We start from the raw sequence: 15,809 nt of genomic DNA, 5'->3' as shown, positions 1-15,809 counted from the left end.
TCACCAAATGAGGGACAGAGACTGCTCACCGTGGGACGTGAAGCTTCAGTGTAACCAGATAAAGTTAAAATGTTTCTTTTATCTATTCTGCCTTTTATCTCTAACATGACTGTTAAGTTTACATACAATTATTATATAATTGATGTCTTAAATATTCTATTTGACTTAAACTTGAACAAGCAAACAGCAAAAGCTTTAATGCTGTTTCTCAGTTCCTCTCCAGTTACCACAGCTTAACTCAGGCTGGACCTTCTACTGTGACTCTGAGTAACTTTAGTTACAGTTACTTTAAACCATCTACTGATTTTATAAATGTAGACAGGCCCACTATAAAATAATGAAGGTTTAAGCAGCTTTTTTAAAGTTTTCACTGAATATTTGTGCTGACTTTCCACAACAGAATGATAGTAAAGGCACCAGTAACATCTTTAGATCTATTTATGTTTATTTTCCACTAATAACATCTCATTAAGAACATATCAGGGCTCTTTTTAAGCAGCCACTCACATAATCAGAGGAAATTCCTTTGGTCAGTGTTCACACGCTTAAATTTTCTCTTATATATATATACTCTAATTTCCCTCTGGGATTAATAAAGTATTTTTTAATTGAATTGAATTGACATACACACGCCCTGCGATGGACTGGCTCTCTGTCCAGGGTGTACCCCGACTGCTTGCCCATTGACCGCTGGAGATAGGCACCCCCCCACCCCCACCCCACACACACACACACACACACACACACATACACACCCACCCCCCCACCCACACGACCCTATGTGGACAAGCAGATTCAGAAAATGGATGGATGGATGATATACACACATACACACACACACACACACACACACACACACACACACATACATATATATATATGTGTGTGTGTATGTATAATGCTTGTTACGCCCCTTCGCGCACGCATTCTCTTCCTCCTCCACCCCCCTGCTCTCACAGATGGAACGCGGCAGCGAACCGGTCCCGAGCACGCGCACCCCCCCACCCCCCTCACGGCCGACGCACAGCACCGAAACGATTACACCCGTCCACCACCCGTGCACCACAGCTGGAAATTTTTTTAGGGGAAACACTGTTTCTATTTAAATATCTAATGGTTCACGATTGTCTTGTAAACAATATAGTCAGAACAGACAGACAGACAGACAGACAGACAGACAGACAGACAGACAGACAGACAGACAGACAGACAGACAGACAGAGAGAGAGAGAGAGAGAGAGAGAGAGAGAGAGAGAGAGAGAGAGAGAGAGAGAGAGAGAGAGAGAGAGAGAGAGAGAGAGAGAGAGAGAGAGAGAGAGAGAGAGAGAGAGAGAGAGAGAGAGAGAGAGAGAGAGAGAGAGAGAGAGAGAGAGAGAGAGAGAGAGAGAGAGAGAGAGAGAGAGAGAGAGAGAGAGAGAGAGAGAGAGAGAGAGAGAGAGAGAGAGAGAGAAACAATATCACATACATTCAGTGGTGGGCAATAATAAACAACATTTCTGGACAAGAAGATATTTTTCTGTATTTGACAGCTTTTGAAATGTTATTTCTAAAGTTTGTTCCATATCTTCCATCACTGTCTATCAGATCACAGGATAGATGTCATCTCAAAAGTGTCCATATTATGACAGGTAATGAGGAAGGATGGTGGCTTACTCTGGGATGAGAGGACGGCTGAGGAAACTGCACTGTGGCTGCAGAGGGAAAGTGAGGGAATGGAGCGGTTATTTCAACTAGTGATTTATCACTATTGATGAACCCTGTCAGACTGAATTTGATGGAGAATGAGACATGGAAGCCTGCGCTGTGGCAAAATCATTGGACTGCTTCTGGTCCACACGGGCGTCTAGACTCAATTCAGCCATCAAACAGAGAAGGAAAAAAAAGGGCAACACAATTCTAGCTGGAAAATAGCACCACACCAATCATTACAGAGATGGAACAGCCTGCTGCAGGATCCACGGTGGGTTCTGGTGACAATCACCAAGTCTGAGAGATCTACCAGACTGAACCGTATTAATCACACAGCTGCTGTCTGTATTTAGTTACTGGACAGTTTGACAAAGACGAGCTGAAACAAATAAAGAAGATAATAAACCCACAAAACCTCAAGAGAACAATAAGGGTAAAAAGTTGACCTCTCTGATTTGAGTGCAGAAGTGATCACAGCACAGTCTAATCAGTGGCCAGCAATGAAAGCAAACCAACCAATCTCTGTTTGAACTCCACAAAACACATTCAACTCCTTTTTCAGGGCTCTTTTTAAGCAGCCACTCACATAATCAGAGGAAATTCCTTTGGTCCGTGTTCACACGCTTAGATTTTCTCTTTGATTTTCAAAATTATGTCCTAAAATCGAAGAACAAAGAGGCATTTTGCTTGCTTAAGAGGTAATCACAAAGAGAAGCAGTTGCATTTCAAACATAAAAAGACGTGAAACAAACTGCGGGGGACTTGTCTTCTGATCAGAGGAGAAGGGAAAACAGCCAGCAAAGTCTCCATCTTCTCACTTAATCATACAAAAACACCTCACCCAGAGCAGCACATGTAACCAAACATAGCCCTGTTGCCATGCCGTCTCCACTACTGCAATGAAAACACTGACATCTACATGTGGCTCGTGGAAACACATCCGGTTGAACAATTTTTTTTTTTTTTAGAAATCCACTGTCATCCATTAAAACATGGCTTCTAAAGTTATGACCTATTACATTTGTTATGCAAATGAAGCTGAACTGTGTCACTCACACTAACATTTGGTGTGTGATTGCTATCTTAATTTTCACCATGCCTTCTTGTTTTCACCATTTGAACAGAAAATCCAAAGAGTGAAGGTCATAGCCGCTAAGGAGCAATTCTGCAGGCAGTGATGAATCCTGGGAGCTCTCACCTCATCAGACACCAACTACTGGTACATCCTGCAGACAAACTAAAAAGTGACTTTATTGCTGCGACTTTAAAAATCCTCACAGAATTGTACTGAAAAAAGGAGAAGGGGTTTTTGTGCATCAAGCTTCCACATGATTCCATTTCCTCTTAATGGTAAAAGCCTTGTTTTCATCCAAATATGTGTGTATGCTAGCATTCAGAGCTTAGAAAGTGAAACATGTATATGCCCAAAACTGTAAGAAAGCAGGAACCTTCTCGTTTTTTCTGTTTTTTAATTTAACCTTTATTTACCCAGGGGAAAAAGTCCCAATGAGATTTAAAACCTCTTTTTCAAGGAAGTCCTGCAGCAAACATCACACAAATATACAAGACAAAATTTACAATTTAAACTTGTATGAAAACAAACAATCTCAAATAAAATTTCTAAGAACAAAGTTAAAGGGACTTTACGGAGTTTTGAATTTTTATGCTCGCGATTGCCCCCTCAGGCCAAAAGCGTAACGGCAGCTTCAATAGTAGGCTCGTGCACGAAGCGCGCATGCTGTACGTGCACACTCCTTAACGAAAATAACAGCTGAGACAGTCCCTTGTGTGTGTGTGTGTGTGTGTGTGTGTGTGTGTGTGTGTGTGCGTGCGTGCGTGCGTGCGTGCGTGTGTGTGTGTGTGTGTGTGTGTGTGTGTGTGGCCCGGAGGACAGAGGACAGGAGAACGTGCAGCTAATTAATTAAATAATTTGGTTCTGTACCTTTCTCTTCAGCACAGCTGACAAAGGTTTATGATGGGTCAGTCCTCCTGCATGCTCAGATCATTCCCTTCCCTTGCTTGAAAAATTGTTCCAAAATGAAAGTTGAACTCACATCTTTTTTATCTGTGAATTCAATGCCGTTCGGCAAGTCTCAAATAAAAATTTTGGCGTCTTGTTTCTGTAAAAAATATACCATTAATGTAAAAAAGAAACTCCAAATGAACTATGTTCACATCCAGAATCGAACCCAGGTCCTCTGCACGAGAGTCCGACATCTTACTAGGTGAGCTAAAGCGCCAGTGATGTCAATTGTATCTGTAACATTTATATCCTTGATGACAGCTGAAACAACATTCAAAGAATGGTTTGGAGTGAAAATGGCTATTTTGTTGCTAATTTGCAGGAAATCTCTAGAAGAAAGTTCTACAGAAAGTAGCTAAGGGTCCTCAGAAATGTGGCTAGCTTTGTCACTAGGCATTAGGAATAGCAACAAAGTCGCACTACCTCTCTCTCTGCTGCTAAAGCTACTGATAGCAAATGCTACGGGCTATGCCTGAGCGTGAACCATCGACATGTATACTGGACAGTTCATTTCCATAGGCTCCAATAACACGTTTTTGTGCCAAAATGGGAGGTGGCTGTTGGGTATTTTTATTTATTCAATCCAGGCATACCTCAAAGAAAGTCCAACACACGCAAAGGGGTTAGAAATATTAGGTTATCAATACCATTTATCAATAAACAACCAATAATCAACAACCAGATTTTGCTAAACCGGAGAGAAAATAAAGACACGCACGAATGGGAGGTCTGTTTAGTCTCTCTCATCGAGCCGAAGCTCTCAAAAGGTTTTATTCATTATAGCACACACACATTAAAGATAATGACAATTATTTAAACAAATACCCAACAGTGGCCACCACCGCCATTTTGACCATGTCACAGGTTCCGTCAAGCCCAGACAATTCCACAAAAGGGAAGAGAGGTGGAGCTGAGGGTGTGGCTGTAAGGCTGGGATCAACTGACGACACCCGGTCGAACTAGCTACAAGCTAACCTGAAGCTAACCCAAAGCTAACGCGGAGATGGGAGCTAAGCTAACGGAGGTAGCAGCCTAGCTACAACCGGAGTTAACTGTGCACAACACCAGAGCTTCTGAGTCAGAGATACGCCGGGCTGACCGCTGGGTAAAACCGGGTGGAACACAGAGGTCTCCCGAGAGCTCCACAAGCCGATAGTCGGAACCCAGCTCCACCAACATGTTATATTTCAACCCATTTTCTAAAGTGCAGCATTATGTTAAATGCACTGGGTTTTACCCTATTACATTTAAATGTCATGGTTAAACAGTACATGTTAAAATCTAAGCTCAGCTCGACAGTGACCTAAAATACATAAATATAATTTTACTTACTGAAAAAAATGAAGTGGAGACTCCTTGGACGCTCTATTATTGTAATTAGTGCCACAGCAAGTCATTTTGTCCAACAATTGCACAAAAAATATCCAAAAAAAAATACACAAACACAGAGACTCAAAATCCCGGAACAGTTTCCAAGCCAGACCGAGGCTCTACTGAGGCCTTTCCACGGAGCTAGCTCTGTGGTCACGTGGGTCGGATGCTCATTAATTATACAGACTTTTAGGCTTTTAATACACTTAAACAGAAGAGTGAGAAAAAAATTCACCCCACTCAGAGTTGTCATGAGTGTAAACTAGATCATTTAAACAAAAAACATGTTTTGGTACCAGGCTGTAAACATGTTTATTTCTGCTGTGAAATTGGTATTTTTAACATGGGAGTCAATGAGGATTTGCTCGCTTCTGACACCAGTCCCTAGCGGATGAGGGTGGAACTGCAATTTTTGGTACTTCCGGGTTGGTCTCAATTTTTGAGCCGCATTGTGGGGGCTTGGCGTGAACGCGCATGAAGCAGCCTGCTCGACCCGAGCATCTCTCTTTTTCTGTGATTTTACAGAAAAACAGGCAATCACAGTAAAAATGCCAGGGCTCATTATACAGGACCAGGGCATTGCAGGAGAATGTATGAAGAAGACATTTATTATTTCTATACATGTTTTGGCTGTCAAACTTCCATAATGTCCCTTTAAGTAAAATATTTAAAACTTTAAACAAGCCCAAAAATAAAAACTGTTTAAATAAAACAGTTGCATGTTATTGAGTTAGTCTCAAGATTTCTTAGTTTAGATTTAAAAACATTCAATGAAATAAGCTCTGTCATCTTCCATTTTTCCTGCAACTCATTTCAAGCTGATGGCGCTGAATGGGCAAAAGCTCTCTTTCCAAGTTCAGTACGTACAGATGGGACAGAAAGCAGCAAAGTGTCTTGTAGACGAAGAGAATAACGACCTGCAAATTTCATTTTAAGTAGGGAAGTTATATAGGAAGGTAGCAGTGCTTCAGTCCTTGTGGGGGACATATTCATAATGCTGTAACGCTGTGATGATGGAATGTTTGTGTTGCAGTGGACGGTGAAAATCAACAAACGTTTGTGATTTCGGGTGTTCTGTGAGTTCAGCTACCCTCTTGATCTGTTTAAATGGTACAAACCTGAAAATCGTGATCAGAAAAGAAAAATCTGTTCCAATGAGATGTGAAAAAAGAAAAGAATCCGCTTACCTATAAAGATAAGACATAATCTTCAGGTTGCTTCTGAGATTTTCATTGTTCTCTGGTGATATCCTATTAATGTCGACATTAAGACCAAATATATCCACTTCAGGAATCAGTGTGTGCTAAAACAACCGTGCATCCTATAAAAGCTTAGTCACAACTACGCTGTCAAAACTAAAACACTGGAAGTCTCAATAATTGGCAGACTTTAGCTAATATTGTAATATTAAATGACCGGTACCTCAGGTAGACTCGGTAAATAATATGGCGTTTCAGTTCTGTGAAAGAGGATCGCTCCGGCCTTAAGTAAAACTGAGTCAAACCACTACAACGAATCTAACCTTTCTCTATTTTTCACCAACATGTCCATGTGCCCTCTGATGAGGAGGAGAAGACAAAGGCTGATGGCTTGTACACAAAAGACCAGACCTGAGCCTTTTTTCTCTGAATTATGCTCTCTTGCAGCTAAATTCATTCCAACTATTCCTTTTGTGGCTCTGTTTCTCTACACAAATGAAAAAAGTCAGGACCTGGTTGGAATTATGTTGACTGAATGCAGCTGCAAATGGCAGAAAATGCTTGGAGGTGACAACCTTGGCTGGCGTCTGGGGCAGCCATGTCGGATTCCTCTTGTCGGAGGGATGTTGTTAGAGACACCAGAGCATTCCGAGAACTCTGACAGCACATTGATTCAATTCAATTCAATTCAAAAATACTTTATTAATCCCAGAGGGAAATTGATTGCTGTAGCAGCTCAGAATAATAATAATAATCAAGTTATCAAAGAGTTATTGTATATTACAATGGCTGTTGGCAGGAAGGATCTCCAGTAGCGGTCAGTGTTGCAGCGAAACTGAAGAAGCCTCTGACTGAAGACACTCTTCCGTTGTCGGACAGTCTTGTGAAGAGAATGCTCAGGGTTGTCCATCATTTTCTTGATTCTCTGGAGAATCCTTCTTTGCATAATCTCCTCCAGCGGTTCCAAAACTGCAGAAACTCTGGCTGAGTCCTTGAAAGGGCTTGGAGTTCCTCCATCTTGTTGGCCAGTGATCTCACATTGCCCATTATGATCGATGGAAGAGATGGTTTGAGTTTCCTCTTTCTCTGTCTCCGTTTTGCTCCTGCTCTGCATCCACGCTTCTTGCGTTTTAGCTCATTTGGGATTTGTGGCTTCAGTTGAGGTATTATTTCAGCCTTTCCAATGTTAATCAGCTGCTCCCGATTGTAAACCAGCTTGTTGCCATGGTTACGCATCATAACAAATGCTCACAAAGTGAAAAAAGCTAAAAAAAAAAATAGCAGTAAAAATCCTCCAAGCTTCACAGCACCAGAAACAGAAAAGTTAAGTGTCCAAAAAATACAGTTTTTCTTGAGAAACTAGAAGAAAAAATGCCCAAGAATAGGCAAAACTTACATATAGTCAACAGAGCTACTCCAACAGGCAGCCACCCAGAGCAGCGCAGTTCCGGAAAAAACGTGCAATCAAGCTTTCATTGTATATTCCAAAGTGATTAACGGCTAAATGACAACTGAGACAAGTAGAGACCCCTTTTCCCCAAATATATCAACCTCCGCCTCACTACTTCCATTACAACTACAATAATAGTAATCTACATGGCCTTAGACTGAATATTATCTGATCGGGGTCAGTAACGCGCAAACTGAACCAGGTCTCAGTGATATTTTAGTCGTTTGTCTTGACATATTCACCTTATTTTGCCCTGCTGCTTCCCAAAAGATGGAAGCTGAACCAGCGCTGTGTAGAGAGAGGTGTAGGGGGACAAAGATATAATGTGATTGATGTTATTGATCAGAGCATACTCTGTAACATACAAACAAGTTTATCAAAGGAGGTTTCTACACACCACTCAATAAGGAACCAGCATGTGACAGCGGTACAGCTCTAATAGTCAGAGCAGCAAATCCTTTTACAGGTCATAAATTAACAATCAAAAGTAAAATCTCTTCAAACAGAATCATAAACTAATTATCTAATGAGTTATAACTAGTTAACAGCATCATATACCCATCAGACAAGGAGGAGCACTAACGTTGACAAGCTGCTCTCACTTTCATTCAACTTCAGCACATAGCTTGTTCTAAACAGAGTTAAATAAACACAACAAAGTCCGCATAATGGCTCTAATCATAGAATCAGTACTGCAGCAGATGAGTCACCTTCTCCCCAAACCCTTTCCACCCTCATTACGCCTGCCCTCTGGAACCATCTGCTGTTTACAGGAGTCTTACCATCGTCGGAGGTGCAGGTCCGTCACCGGGACGCTCCGTAGAGCCGATCCCAGCAGCATGAAGAAAGCAGAGAGAAGCAGGGAAATCCTCAGACCTAAACGACACAAAATAGGACCATTTATTAGATAAAGAACAAATGCTAAAGCTAACTAAACATTCAGTGAGCCAAACACAGCCCTGATGTGTGCAGAATGGTTTAATACACAAAGCAACACAATGTGAAATAAACATGCAGCTACTAGAATGTGCTTGAATACTACAAGGATGATGTCATTTGAGATAGTCCAGCTCTTTATTCACACTCACGCCTCTCGTTCTGGCTGCAACTGTCTCATATAAGAGAGGGAGTCAACATACTTTAAGATGCAGCAGGATGCAGACAAGGTTGATTCTAAATCAATTTTAAAAGGTTGAAAATCTTTGTTAATCCTTTTAAATAAAAAAATAATGTTGAGTAATTAAAGTTCTGTGAAATAAATCAGACCAATGTAGGTATTGGCAGCTCAGAGTTCTAAAATGATCAGCCTTCAAAACCAGAATCGGTGCTTTTTTAATACAAAGTGATGACGGGTCCGTCTTTGAGACTGAAACTGATGTAAAGACTTCACTTGTATGACGCAGTATAGGGGCCAAAATTAAGACTACTGCCCAGCAGCAGGAGGCTATATAAATTATGAAGCAAACTACTGATCTGATTAATGATAAGCTGGCACCGGTAACTGAGAGGCTGGCGCTGCTTACTGAGGAATAGTACCTTTACCGGCGTTACTACTAGATATGCTAGGGACTAGCACCCTCGGCTGGTCGTTGACTGGTTCAAACACTCCCTCTGCTGTCTATTAGCATGGATAGGCTAGTGTCAGCCTGGATGGCCTGGTGCTAGCATTGGAGAGGCTAGCCATTAGCGTGCCTAGGCTGGCCACTAGCTGGATTTCCTACCTCCTTGACGGACCTTAAGCATGGATAGGCTGGCATTAGCATCGGAGAGGCTAGCCATTAGCATGTGTCGGAGAGTCACTAGTCAGCTAGTCCATCATGTTTATTCATTCATTTATAGTTTAATTTTGTCTGGGGCATTTTTAATTCATACTTTTGTTAAGAATCAGAGGTCTTGGTCCAGCTTTGTTTATAAAGCACTTTACACAGGACTATAGAGCCCCAGATGCTATAAGGGAAGATCTTTACATCATTCAAAATTAGTCCATAAATGTTGTTTTGTGTGGAAAAAGGTCATTTTAGAGCAGCAAAATGTTTCACATTTTATTTATCAATAGAAATGTTGCAAATTATTTATTTACAGGTGATTTCAACTTATTAGCTTTAAGATGTGTTGATACCTGTTTAATAATTTAATAAGCATAAGTGAAACTACGAGTCTGGAGGTCTCACATCTCCAGGTCCCACGTTTTAAAACCTCAACCACAACCATCTAAACCAGGTGTGGTCATCAAAGTCAGAGGTAGCAGTCGACCGATCTTGGTTTTTCTACTGCCGATAACAATGTTGATATGTAGGAGACACGGTCAGCCCATGGCCAAAATTTACTGCCAATTTTTTGGGCGATATGTAAACATTTTCCACCTTATTTTTATGCTAAAATGTCAATAATAACATCAGCTGACGCACAACATTTCTGAAGCTGAGTCAGTTTTTGAACCTGAATTTAACTAACTGTTAAATCGTTACCTCGCACTGCTCAGCGTTAAAGTCAGAGACCTAAACAAAGTTCATTTAGAGTATTTATGCAGATGTTATTAGTGAACGTAAAAATTAGAGGTGCTGAAAAAAATCGATTCAAGTCTGAATCGGGATTCTTATTTATAAAGATTCAGAATCGATTGACAAAGGTTCAGAATTGATTCCAAGAACTCAAATATTTGGCATGTTACAGGTTTAAGATGCACTTTTTTGGTCTTTTTTAGGAGAGTCAGTACTCCGTTTACTTTTGTGGTCCCATAAATTGAGATGATTTATGTTTGAATCTGCTGATAAGAGGGCACTTGAATGTCATTTTTTCCATACTCAGAAATTTTGAGTACTCAGGATTACTCATGTAACTTGTTTCTACACATACTTGAAAAGTATTTGACCATATTACTTTCAAAGCTACTGTTAATAACTACAGATTTGTTATGTTGTTTATGTGCTTAGCACATATTTTACAAGGTAAGCAAAAAGAAATGTTGCCTTTTGGTCAAAAGATTGCTTCTTTTAACAGTTTTAGAATCACTTTATTTTACATTGTAAATTTGCATTTTTGGAGCATGACCAGTTTAAAGTCAAATAGCAATGTCCCATAGCTTTAACTAACTTGTACAACAAAGTAGTTCATCCTGGAGCTGACAATCTTTGTTAATACTAGGGCTGCACAATATATCGCAAATATATCGTTATCGTGATATCAGCATGCACAATATGAATATCGCAATGAACAGATAAATGTCGCAATGAATGGTCAGCTCAAATGTTTGCTACACATGATGCATTCTGTCCATCAAACAGAATGCATCATGTAACAAATCAAATGGAGCTCTTCACCCATTTGGCCAATCGGGTGGGTTCTCATAGGTTAGACGCCCGCCCCCGAGGTGGACGGCACTTCATTTAGATGGTTAGCGAACACCTGAGTTAGCTTCGTTAGCTCTTTTTGCTGATTCTGCTTTTCCCGGGATCCACGGATTGCCTTTTCTTGTTCATTTTATTTTTCCCTTTCCTCACATTTTTTGCTTTTGTCATTTTTATGATTTTTTAAATTTTTTTGTTTTTGATTATTTTTGTTCCCGAGTTAAGTTTTCATTTATCGCAAGTAATATCGTCATCGCAATATTAATCATTGTTATTGAATATCGCGGGTTTTCCTAATATTGTGCAGCCCTAGTTAATACCGATTGTGAATCGATTTAAATTGAGAATCGAGAATCAATTCTGAATCGAATCGGCACCCCAAGAATCGGAATCGAATCAAATCGTGAGTTGCTCCAAGATTCACATCCCTAGTAAAAATACATTGAAATTACATTCTGCCAGCACATGGCTGTCCAGAGTTGTGCCGGACTTTAAATCGGCTTTATTAAGGACAGATATGGGCAGATGTATGAGAAAAAACAGAAAATATCGACCTGATATGAAATGATCCAGTACGATACTGGAATAAAAAGTGACACTTGGACAATAATATTCTACGATTTATTGTAGTTTTTTGTGAAGGTGGTATTATATACTCTTGTAAACATAGAATGCATCAATAATATACATTTATTTGGGTTAATTAAAGGATTTTATTATTTTGCATCCAGACTACAGATGTTGGTAATTATTAACAATCTAAGTCGTTCTGTTTAAGTTACTGATGACGCTGACCATTTCAGCTCTACTCTGTTGTATAGAGGTCATCCAGCCCACCATGACTAATCCCAAAATAATACTCCTCAAAACAATTCAATTACCTCCATAATAATTAAAGTGACTGAGGGGTTGCGCAAACTGCTTATTGCCGAAGAGTTGCATCAGGCTGGATTTGTTTCAGTGCATTGATTAAATGTCATCTGAATGAAAATGTAGAAATCCCGGAGTTCCGTATCTATGTGTGTCAGCAACAGTCTGAACCACCCAGCCACCACTATAAACCAGGAAGTCACACTTTTATTCATGTGGCTCCCATTAAGGAAAATCCCTGCTCAGGTTTCCATGTGAGTTAATGTAGTTACAGTTTGAGAAACATGCTATAGAGCAGCTGAGTGAATAATGCCAGCCGTACTAAACTTCTGACACAGATGTTTATTGTAACCTGCTGTTCGAAGGCAAAAGGTGTGTGTGTGTGTGTGTGTGTGTGTGTGTGTGTGTGTGTGTGTGTGTGTGTGTGTGTGTGTGTGTGTGTGTGTGTGTGTGTGTGTGTGTGTGTGTGTGTGTGTGTGTGTGTGTGTGTGTGTGTGTGTGTGTGTGTGTGATATCTCATGAACTACTGGGAATATTTTAATGAAACTCTCAGAATGTTCTCATTTCATGCTCACTCACAAACAACTTTCTCAGTAAATTTAATTCAAGATGGCTTCCACGGCTAAATGACTTTAGGATAAACAAAACTTGTTATAACTCAGCCAAACCTGGTCTGTTATTAGCCGACAGTCACTTAAGCACATATACTTAGTGTTAACCAAGGGGGAAACTCCGGCTGACAAAAGTGATGCCAAGGCAAAAGTGACAAACATTGCAGCTCCTCCCTCATCCACAAGGGGCTGGCTCCAGAAAGGAGCCAGTTCCAATTGACTCCCATGTTGAAAAGGCCAACTTCAAAGCAGGAACAAACATGTTTACTGCCTCAGTAAAAAATCAATGGGGTGAATTTTTTTAAGTCATCTGTTTAGATGTAAATAAAGTTTGAAATTTTGAATATTTAAGGATGTGTCTTTCTGACTGATAAGTGTCAGATGTGAACATAAGTGGCTTTCCGCCTGCTTACTCCAGGAATGGCCTCATCCTCAGCCTCACATTAAAAGGCTCACAACCTAGAACAGGGCTATTCAATTCCAGGCCTCGGGGGCCGGTATCCAGCACATTTTTGTTTTAACCCTGCTTCAACACACCTGATTTCAATCAGCAGGTGATTAACAGGCTTCTGCAGCACCTGATGAGCTGCTGTACAGGTGATTCAACCACTGAGTCAAATGTGTTGGAGGAGAATAACCAATAAAACGTGATGGATACCGGCCCTCAAGGCCAGAACTTGAATAGCCCTGGCCTAGAAGGTAGAGGGTAGCACAGTCACCCAAGCACAGTTGTCTGGCTCAAAGCAAACACCAACCGTTAGGTTCAGTTATCTCAGTTCTTGGGCCTTCACATCTGGGTCAGTTCAGCCGCGCCCTGGTAGGTTAATCGTGTTCACATTAGAGATGCACGTTTTCCCAAAATTTGTTGGGCCACCCCATTGACTTGCATTAATTTTTTTATTCTTCCGGGGACCCATGAGCCGACCAGAAAGGGAGGAGACTTAGGCTCTCTATAGTCAGTTCCAGTCTACGGGGCGTCTACATCTAAGGCTCGATCCCAATACTCCCACTGCGCCCTGCGGTCTTCAGCGAGTGCACTTGGAGAAAATGCGCAGTAAGACTTCGAGTGTGTAGTACGCAAGTGTGCAAATAATTGCCGAATTGAGACAGGAAACATTGAGTCATCGATATGCTGGTCGCTGTGATACTTTTTTTCAAAACTTTTGTTAAAAACTTTCAAACAACCAACCAGTTATTTGAAATTCATTTAAACTCATTGCTGCTTTGTCTAAAAAATTCAGAGCATCAATTAATCATCCTAAAATGAACTAATTTCATTAGAAAATACATCTTTTCAGAAAAGGAACTTGAGCCTTTTCTCCCGCAGCACTGGATTGTGGGTAAAACTTCACCCAAGTCTGCATCGATGCAGACCTGGGTGAAGTGGAGATTAAGGGTGCAAAAGGGGAGAGATCAATTTCCGCACCTGAAAATTGGGACACTACGCACTCACACCCCTGGTTGGGATCACACAATGGAAGGGAGCAAGGGGGGAAGTGCGAGTATTGGGAATGGGCTCTGAACTTGAGACAGTTATCCACACCTTCATCTCCTCACGCTTAGACTACTGTAACTCTCTTTTCACGTGTCTGAGCAGAACCTCCCTGAACCGTCTACAGGTGGTTCAGAATGCCTGTGCTCGGCTTCTGACCAAGTCCTCCAAACACACCCACATCACCCCGCTTCTCCTCCAGCTTCACTGGCTGCCAGTCAACTTCAGGGTTCATTTCAAGATCCTGGTTCTGGTCTATAGGGCCTTACATGGACAAGCACCATCTTACATTGGTGATCTTCTTAGTCCCTACACCCCCAGCAGGTCCCTGAGGTCCAGTGATCAAAGCCTACTGGTTGTGCAGCACCAGGCTAAAGACCAAAGGTGACAGATCATTTGCTGCTGTGGCCCCCAGACTCTGGAACTCTCTCCCCTGAGCCTGAGATCAGTGGACTCAGTGGTCTCCTTTAAAAAGCAGCTGAAGACTCACTTGTTCAAGCTGGCTTTTGTGTGATCTTCTTCACCACTCTCTCTTTATTCTGCTCTCCCCACCTATTCCACCTTCCTCAGGATCCACTGATTTCCCTCTTTCCTGTTCACTCTCTCTCTTTCTTAACATTTTTTAATCACATTTGTCTATTTTTGCTCATTTTAAATATATTTTTAAACATTTTCTAAATTATTTTTTATATTTTTACATTTTTTGTTTTTGTGAAGCGCCTCGTGATTTTTATCTTGAGAGGCGCTATAGAAATGATATTTTCTTCTTCTAAGTCTGTGCATGTGAGAAGCTTGCTTCTTCATCTGTGGTTTTTGAGTAAACATATTTTGATAGCGGCGCTCTTGTGTCCTCTAGCAGCACTAAATATATTACACCCACCCCACGCAGCAGGACATGAACTGCTGAAAGAGCAAGTCACCCCCAAATCAACTTTTTTTTCTGATAAACTATATAAATGTGTCTAATCGTGCTGCAGACATGTGAAGTCAATAGTTTTGCACTTTAGTGCATTTTAGTTAAAATTTACATTATCTGGCTAAAACTGTCAGTGTTGTGCCGTTGTCAGGTGAAAACCCTGCACTGCATTTGAATTTAAATCTGCCATCGCTATTGGCTAAGAGGTATTCTAGAACATCAGCTGGTATGATATGATGTCACAATGTCATTGTAAGCCTGTGTGTGTGTGTTTGTTAGCGGCTCCGCCCTCTCGGTCTGCTAGGCAACAGCATTTGTTGCATTTTACAAACAGGAAGAGGGAGTGAAGTAGGTGTTTAAGGCAATTAACTGGTTAACCGGTTAACTATGTACATCCCTAGTTGGATAATCTGAGCGTGTTCTGCTCTCAGCTGGCCGGGCTTTTTTTGTTTACCTTCTCTCCGGCAGTCAGCTTTATGCGGTGCTGACTCAACACACCCACTACTGGCTGGCAGCACATGTGCGGTTTCCTGCAAGTGCTATTTATTGTCAGTCTGGATATAGTGTTTTGATTGCTTGCACATATTGTATAAGAGAACAGTCCTTTTGTGTCTTTTATGTTTACTTGTTTTTATCTTATCTGTCAGTTGTTCTTGGTGTAAAACTAATAATTGTGACTGTTGCTGCTGCGTCTTGGCCCAGGTTGTCGTTATAAAATAAGAATGGTTTCTCAATCAACTCATCTGGTCAAATAAAGGTTAAATAAAAACAAAATAGTAAACGTCTTCCCTGACTGCAGCTCGGACCTGCTGCTCTAGCCGCAGCAGTGTGAGGACAGACT

At 41.0% G+C, this 15,809-nt stretch overlaps 1 protein-coding gene across 1 annotated transcript in view; it reads right to left on the bottom strand.

The window, feature by feature from the left end:
- The window catches only part of slc49a4 (solute carrier family 49 member 4), a 78,207-nt gene that overhangs the window by 60,081 nt on the left and 2,317 nt on the right, over window positions 1-15,809 (bottom strand). The window contains exon 2 of the mRNA XM_015965914.3: window positions 8,515-8,608. Within this exon, the coding sequence (XP_015821400.1) occupies window positions 8,515-8,608 (94 nt within the window). The remainder of the gene's footprint in view (window positions 1-8,514; window positions 8,609-15,809) is intronic.

This window comes from Nothobranchius furzeri, chromosome 14, assembly GCF_043380555.1.
Source record: "Nothobranchius furzeri strain GRZ-AD chromosome 14, NfurGRZ-RIMD1, whole genome shotgun sequence".
NCBI lineage: Eukaryota > Metazoa > Chordata > Actinopteri > Cyprinodontiformes > Nothobranchiidae > Nothobranchius > Nothobranchius furzeri.
This window is presented reverse-complemented; position numbering and strand designations above follow the sequence as displayed.